At 39.4% G+C, this 8782-nt stretch overlaps 1 protein-coding gene across 1 annotated transcript; it reads right to left on the reverse strand.

Annotated features, from left to right (window-relative positions):
* Window positions 1–3315: 3315 nt before the first annotated feature.
* Window positions 3316–8360, reverse strand: LOC118427451. The gene is made up of 6 exons (XM_035837262.1): window positions 8165–8360; window positions 7176–7354; window positions 6575–6668; window positions 6265–6344; window positions 5039–5252; window positions 3316–4804 (listed from the first exon to the last, which is right to left on the reverse strand). The coding sequence occupies exons 1-6, from the start codon at window positions 8319–8321 to the stop codon at window positions 4089–4091; spliced, it is 1440 nt and encodes a 479-aa protein (XP_035693155.1). The 5' UTR covers window positions 8322–8360; the 3' UTR covers window positions 3316–4088.
* Between the last annotated feature and the right edge of the window lie 422 nt (window positions 8361–8782).

Consider the following 8782-nt stretch of genomic DNA (forward strand, 5'->3'; position numbering starts at 1 on the left):
CTTAATTTCAGCACTTTTCTGAGGGGAAATTGGTTTTCTTTCGTTCTCCATGCCGTGACCTTTCGGACGTTCACCCCACAGAGCCGACACCTGCACAATTGTTAAGCATATGCATAGTGTAGTGATATAGGTTGATGAATCTAATAGTACTCAATGTAATCTGTATCTGTATTATATTTTATATGACCCTGACCTCCCTCATGACCTCAATGAAAAGCGGCCTGCTGGCCGATTTGAGCTTTTCATGAATAAACATAAATATTCACTAGAAAGGCCGACATTTGCTTGAGAGCAAATACAGCATATTTCAGCCATTCCCCTCCTCATGTAACAATAGACTGTTCCAAAATCACTCATGTGCAAAAATGGAACACTTCTGCTTAAAATGACTTCTAACTACTAATCACACTTATGAGCAAAAATGAATCTTACAAAAAACCCTTCAAGAATGGACTAAAAAAAATAGACGACTCCAAAAACACTTCCGCTAAGAAATGGAATTTGGAATCATCAGCCGTCCAAAACCATATTTGAAAAAATCCCCCCTCTGTGCAAAAATCGACTCTTCCTGTTATACCCCTATGTAAAGTGGAGCGATCCAAAAATATATCAGCTAAAATAGTCAGCAAAGTCCAAAAAATGAATTAAAGAAAAATACCCCCTTCGTCGAAGAATGGAATCTCCCAGCTCACCCTGTTTGAAATTGCACAATAGACAAGTCCAGAAATACTCACAGTACATGGCCTTTTGTATAAGAAGCAACCCAGTCCAAAACTGAATTTTAAAAAAGTCCCCCGTGCATGAATGGGCTCTTCCAGATAACACAAGGCTTGCTGATTGGCTGCCGAATCCTCCTCATGTACAGTCTTCAGGTGGGGGTAAACTTCCATTTAACAAATGGAATTCAGAATCATCACCCATGTCCAAAACTGATTTTTATTAAATCCCCCCTATGTGCAAAAATGGACTGTCCCAGTAGTAGTCTTATGTCAAGTGGATCAGTGCGAAAACACTTCCGCTAAAAAAACATTGGCATTATCAGCAAAGTCTAAAAGTAAATTTTAAAATACACTCCCTGTCCAACAATGGACTCTTCCAGCAAAATAAGCTCGCTCATTGGCTGGCCATTAATTGGATTTACCTTGTCCACCAACCACCTGGATGTCTATGGACTAGGTAGGTAGGATCTACCTGGCACACCTGTGGCCCTGACACACAAGAATGACCTAGAGGTCGTTGACCTCGGCACTCCAACCTTACCTATCCTAAACTCTCCCACAAAAACCTCCTTAAGGAGCCATTTTGAAGTGATTTATACCACATATTATACATGGATCCTTTGAATAAGTATCTAGGGCACCTCTGTGCCAAATTTCAGGTCATTTGGATGTAATACCATGGTACAGGGGGCCAAAATATACAGTTTTGGTCCAAAAGTTGCAATAAAACCTCAATAAAATCATTTAAAGAGCAGATATGAAAAAAATGAGAAAAAAAAACACATTTGGGTATTGGCCCACTCTACCCTTGTGCCAAATTTCAAGTCATTTAGTCCAGAAACGGCGGAGATGAATCGCTTTGAAAATTTGACAGGAGAAAGAAAGAAAGAAACATTACGAATACAATATATTTCACCATACCTATGGTATGGCTGAAATATGATAAGCGGGACCACACAATACGGAAGTTGAAGACTCAGACAGTCTGACTGTTACTGTTATATAGAGAAACACATGCATATTGTGAACATACAGCGGACGTATGTCACTCTTCGCCGGGTTAAAATCGAAGTTTGGGACTATTTGGAGTTTACAACAGGGTCATTTGGGCGGTAGCTTAGGTACTCGTGCCTTGAACGTCTTTGTCGATGAATTTATGAACATTCCGCATGGCAATACAAATCATTTTCGGTATATTTGACTTTGGCAGCGTCAGTTGAGACAATCGAGAAAATGTTACTTGGCGATAAATCGCGGAAAAATTAGTCAGTTTGCGTTTAGTTTTGATATGTTTGACAGTGGCGAGAATGATTATTTTCTCATCAATATTTCTCTTCAGAATTTGAACTTAATTGTACATCTAAACCATTGGCTTACCTGTGCAATGTTTATATGAGTAAAGATCAGTGTACTGAAATCATGTGTAACGTATTTCTCTTAGTCAATAGATCAGCATTTCTTCTCATGATAGTGACCACCTGTCTATAGTGGCCACATTTCTATCACTGGACTGGAAAGAAAAGTGCTGTATTTTCTCCAGAGCAAATGCAGGTGTTTCTAGTGTTGTTGTTGTTTGACATAAATTTTGAACATTCAAATTGTAAGTAACTTTAAACTGCCAGAGTTTCAACCCAATAAAACACTCTCAGTGCCATGGTATGAACAGACTGACCTCCGAAAAGAAATCCTCGAACAAGGTCTACAATCGTATCTTCCGGGTCTGGCACGCTACGCGCAGGAAGTTGTTACACTAAAATAAGATAAGGCTCGATGGCTGATTGCATACAAAGTAAAACAGTTTAACAGTGGGATACAGAATTATATGCTTAACAAAGAAGGAAAATGAAATACATGTACATAGATAAAGCCATATCAAGTTAAGTTGTTGTTCCTGAGGTTTTTCAGAAGAAAAAAATGAAGCGACAGGGGGGGGGGGGTAAATTCTTTTAAAAATTCGGGACGTCTCCGTTTAGGTAATGGCTCATACAAAACAAGGAGATTTAAGTTTTGAGCTTGAAGAAAACAAACACCCCTACTACACAGTACCTGCACCTTCTTGATAATTATTAAAACGTATTTCCTACTTGAATAAAAATACAATAATAATTGTACCCACATCACAAGGAGCTTATCCTTTTTTTATACTTACACCTAGTTATCGTACTGAAAATTGTTGAATGGCTTCATGTAATGTTCATGACGTTACATGAAGCCATTCAACAATTTTTAGTCATGATGAAAATTTTCTGAATTGAAGGTGTGGTGATCATTGTTACTTTCTAAAAAATAGGAGCAAGCTTTGTTTTGACCTGGAATCAATTCACAATACTAGTTCACTTTTGGGGATTAGTTACTGTAAGATGTTCCTTTTTTGCGCAGGGGTGATTTGGAACAGTCCAATGTTGCGTGGGAAGGGGTATGGCTGAAATATGCTGTATTTGCTCTCAAGCAAATGTCGGCCTTTCTAGTTAGGTGATGTAATTAGATTAATTGTTATACAAAGAAAAAGAAAATCACATCGTACTTGGTAACCTTGTTTTCAACATACATGTAAAAGATTTGAACGCAACTATTCAAACAAAAATAACCAAAAGTAGAGTTTCACGACCTCATACCTTCGTCAAATGATGTCAATCTTTTCGAGTGAAGTATTTCCCATTGATTTTGCAAATCATAGCTTACTCTCTGGCCCAATACTTAACGTTGTATACGACTAAAACATCACGACTACGGAATGTCAAGATGTCGAAATTCCGCAGCACTACCTTAGAAAGCCATTAGGAGGCCATACGGTCGAAATTTACTTTCTTTTTCCCATCCCCTAACACACCTACCAAACGTATCCAAAGAACCCATCAGATGAGTAGCATATGTAGTCAATGACAAACCTTTATATTATGTATGTATTTCAGTCATGAAGGTTAATATCATTGGGCGAAGATATGAGGTAGTTTGTTTTATCAACACCTTGCCAAGGTTGAAACTTGATCGTGACCGATGTATTGCGCCACCAAAATCCCTTGGTGACTGTCATATGAATCATTTGCATGAAGTAAGTAAACCATTAAGAATCCATGTCGTAAAATAGAGACTATAAAATTATGCATACAATAAAACATAGACCACTCTACACATATAACGTTATATCATACACACCATTTACAAGCGTTTGCATTTCTTTCTTACATTTGGTCACTGTAAAGTTATAGATGATAAATGACGGGTGTTGGCGGTGTTGTACAGTGTGTATTACAAGTTGAAAATCAGCTGTTTTTTTCAAACGTTTGTCAAAAAAAGTTTCAGGCTGCATGCGTTGGTGCCTCCCCCCAAACAAAAGATTCAGTCCCTGAAGGTATATTTTCAACAACTTCACCGACTCATCAATTTCTGTATATCACTATTGCTGGCAAATTGTGATCTTAAAAACTCATTTCGACATGTGCTCCATTTGATATTCTTGTAAAAGCACTTCAGTTGACGCCCAAAATTTACTTGATCGAAGAGCAAAAATTTCTGCGTTTTGACCCAGAACTTAAAACGATCCCAAAGCGGCCAGTCTTGCCAGTCGGGAAGGGCCATGTTGCGCATCTCCCTGGCAACGGCCTGGCGAAAAAGTTCCTCAGAGTCAAAACGGGGTTGCGCATTGAGTCGTCTGAACACTGAGGCGTCTCCACTGACGTAGTGACTCTGAAGGTTGGGGTTGAAATAGTACACCACTGAAGCAACGTTTGACTCATGGTGGACAAAGTGGTCACACTTAGACATCAGCAAGATGTCGCTGAACACCTGATCACCCATTAACTGTCCGGAGTTTCTCTGTTCAAGGAAACGAGTAATAACCATTGTTTCACCCCTAAGAGCATCAATATGTAAGACTCTTTTGCCCCCAAACTTGGACTTGAATTCCTCGATGACTTCGTCAAGGTCGGAGGCCAGGAATATCCGAATCTCTTTGCCGACATGTTTGGCGGTGATGTCGTCTGTGAGACGCTGCACGACTTGAACAAAGTCTTGGAGTTTTGGAGGCGTCTGGTGATAAAGTGTCATCTCTTCAGCGTGACCTGCCTCCAATCTCACATGAACACCTGTGAAAATAATCACACGATATTCATGTTTGACCGATAAAGAGTGTATGCGTGTGTGTGTGTGTGTGTGTGTGTGTGTGTGCGCGTGTGTGTGTGTGTGTGTGTGTGTTATTCACCAGTGGAATGTGATATACAAGCGGAAGATATTCATTTTTATATCAATCACGTGATAAGCAAAGAAACATATGAAGAAGTAGTTATCAAAAACGTGTCGTATTCACAGATCGTACCTACCTATATTAATACTGTCCGCCATGTCGGATTGGTAGAAAGAATCCACGACGTTCCTGACTCGAGCGGCTGGCTTGAGATAACCGGATATGACGTGATTGACAAGAGCCCGGGTCTCTGCTGTGATTGGTTGGAAGTATTCCGTCACTTTGCTTTTCATGTCGGCAAAACGGAAATCCACCAATTCACCCTTTGCTCCTGTTTGAGTCAGGTAAACCTGATTGAAGTCAACAACAACAAAATCAACATGAGATCGAAGCTCCCATTCGTACCTCCGTATAATGTATAAGATTTTTTGTTAATTTTCTGTTTTATACATTATTGTGAATTTTTTGTTTTAATTCTGTCAATGCATTTCTGTCTATTCAAATTTGGACCCGGCAAATACCTACCCTCCCATTCTGGGCATCAACCTGGGACCGGGAGCGCCCGACACTCACATGGGTTACACCATCTTCCGCCTTACATGACATTGAACAATATCCAAATACCTCCATTTTCACGAAGAACACCCTTCAGATTAATTTTGGACAAACCTTAATCATTTGAAAAACGATGAACCAAATGAATTAAGATTTAAAATTATGGTATATTAAAAGGTAATCAATATGTAGATTGCAATTAGATGTCTCCAGGAACAAAGCCAATTCTGCAGAATTCTGGGAACCTGAGCCAGAATTAGAGTGAATTCTGGGAACCTAAGTCAGAATTCTCTAGAATTCTAGAAACCTGAAGCCAGAATTCTCCAGAAGCTTTGTTCCTGAAGACATCTAATTGCCATCTACATATTAACTACCTTCTAATATACCATAATTTTAAATCTTAATTCATTTGGTTCATCGTTTTTCAAACGATTAAGGTTTGTCAGGAATTAATCTGGAAGTCTGAAAATAACCCGGAGGGTGTTGGAGGTAATTACGGGAAGCAGACTGTTTGCACAACATTACACCTCCTCCCACTGATGTCAACACCTATCTGCCACCTGAAAATCAAGACCACGGCATGTTCAAGACCAAAGATATGAAAAATTTCTGCTGCAGTACCAAGGTCAACAACCAGGAGGCCCAAGATCGATCTTAACTGCTGCGATCACTTCACCTACCTAACTCTTAAATGCCATGGCAATCTATCTAGCGGTTCTTGAGATATGTCACTATACATCACCCCGAGTAAAAACTATACCTCCATTTTTCCTGGAGGTAATCTTAGAGAAATTCTAATGCACCTACCGAAGGATGGCCTTCGGGAATCCTAGAGGGCCCCATACACACCCGAGTTTTCGCCTGTTGTACGATACCCTCGTTTCTACCTGTACATGTCAAAGAAGCATACAAATCACAAGCGTTTGTTGATAGCGATCATTCAGCAATGAACGATAAATTAAACATACATGAATAGCCATATCATTTTGAACATTATACAGTAGTTTTACCAAGGACGTTATATAACGTCCTTGGTTTTACTAAACATATGTAGGGATATTCAGGAAACTCTACTGTATGGTCTGGAACAAATCGAATGCAATTATCATGTACTTACCTTCAAAGTACCACGTCCAGTAGTTTAGTCCGTTTCCAGGCGGCCCGCAGTAGTCACAATCTGTCCAAATGACAGTTGGGACGAATCCCTGTGCCTTTATAAGAGAAACCTGTGTTATTATCGTTCCAGGAATTGTTTTCATACTGGTGTGTTCTTCTGTGTTCTTCTTTTTTTCTTTGTATTATGTTATGACGGTTCATTAAATAGCAACTATGCAATACTTCTCTGTGTTCATTTGCTTCTTTATTTGTATCAGAATTGCTATACAATGTATTACATCTATGTCACAAAAAATGCACAAGAAGAAACTGGTTTTGTAAAGAAAAACTGCGCATATATAATTCATTGTATGTCAAAAAGTTTCACAAAACATTAATTCAATGAGTAAACCAGGATGTGTAGAATTTGTTAATTTTGGGTACACCTCATGAGCCCGGGGGCGAGCCTTTTTTGACGACGCATCAAGGGAGAGCCTTATGGTATAGTATTGTGTGCGAGTATCTTGACAAAAGCCAAATTACTGTGAGGGAAACATTCTGCGTTTTCTCGAAAACGTTGCTTTCTAATTTTCCTCCAAGAATAAAGAATAGTACACACTTACAAGACACGTTGTGATGTCGTCTATTGTCTGCAAAACCAAGGAGGCAAATCCAATCCCACTGCAACTGTCTCCTAGAGAATTTTCGACGACGCAGGCGATGCTCTCATTCTTCCCTTTGGGGTTGCGGTGAATGGCAATGGGTTTATGTGTCTGTAAAAACAAGTTCGTGTGTCGAATTGCTGGAATGAAGACATAAAGGGAATTATTTCAAAATGCATATCATGCCTTTTTGTTATGAACAGCTAGCTAGCAACGAAACATGTACAAGTAGAATATAAAGCTGTACAAATCTGACAGGACAGTGTTGTTTGGCATCTCTAGACTGTAAACCCCTTTCAAATGTCGATGAACTTAGACATCCAGGTAATATGATAACAGTCAAACGACTGGGCATATTCTGTAGTGCATAGATATATATTGCTGCAGCACCTGTCATCGTGAACCGTCTTTCATATTTCTGGCACTATGACCTTACGTACACTGAATATCTCCAGAACTCGGGTTGTTGTCTGCTGTTCGAGTTTTAATAGCATGGCAACCGCGTTTTTGACGATTTGATTTGACCGCACCGTAGTGCCTGGATGTCCCTGAAGTTAGGTTTTGTCCAGTATAGAAACATGCACGTGTTCACTGTGTATGACGAATTTCGCAGCTACACCCATATCCCCCTGTTCTGAAGTACTAGCATTAGCTTGTACATGTATAACATTAGCTAGATTGTCTATACTGCTAGATTAGATCTGATAAGATTAGTTGTCAGATGCTAGCAATAGTACATGATTCAACTCCCATGTATATACAGACAGGCATATATTGTACCTGTTACGATTGTCGACGTCGCGCAATAAAGTTCTTCATATTCCTTTTGATAAACTCATGCACACTCTATACAACTCCGTGCAGACTACGGAATGACTACAGCCTGGAAGTAGGTCAAACGTTTGCTAGCGTTTATAAATTCCTTGAGGGTAAAAATGGTAGTTCTTTACCTTTGAAACTGACAGAAATGTAATCTGCGAAGTGGAAGCATCCGACAGCAGTGATCACAAATACAGCCATGAGTGATATCAACCTGCGATGTTTGAACAGCATTTTTGAAGGAAATCTATTCCTAGCAGTTCGCAAACATTGACGGAGATCTGCCATGATGTAAGGTCACAGATGAGTGACTGGTCAGACCACAGGTCATACAGGTTGGTTAGACAACTAACACTTGTCAGACTAATGATTTGCATCATGCATATATGATTACTATTGTGCCATGAGACGTAACAATTACAGTTATAAAGTTATAAGCATTTGACAGTGTATGGCGTGACGGATAATTCTACAAACTGTTACATTATGGTATCGACGGAAACTTCTTTAATGTATTGAAATCCATGTACATGAATGTCAACTATGCTGTTAGAGTAGAAAATGGTTTATCAGATTCCTTTGTTTCTATATGTAGTGTAAGGCAAGGTTGTAACCTTAGTCCGTTGCTATTCAACCTATTCATCAATGATCTGCCGCAATGTTTTGACCGTGACCAATGTGATGCAGCTACTTTAACTTCTAGATCTATTAATTGTTTGTCCTGGGCAGACGACCTTGCTCTGATTTCA

The sequence above is a fragment of the Branchiostoma floridae genome, chromosome 1 (assembly GCF_000003815.2).
Source record: "Branchiostoma floridae strain S238N-H82 chromosome 1, Bfl_VNyyK, whole genome shotgun sequence".
In the NCBI taxonomy this organism is placed as follows: Eukaryota; Metazoa; Chordata; class Leptocardii; order Amphioxiformes; family Branchiostomatidae; genus Branchiostoma; species Branchiostoma floridae.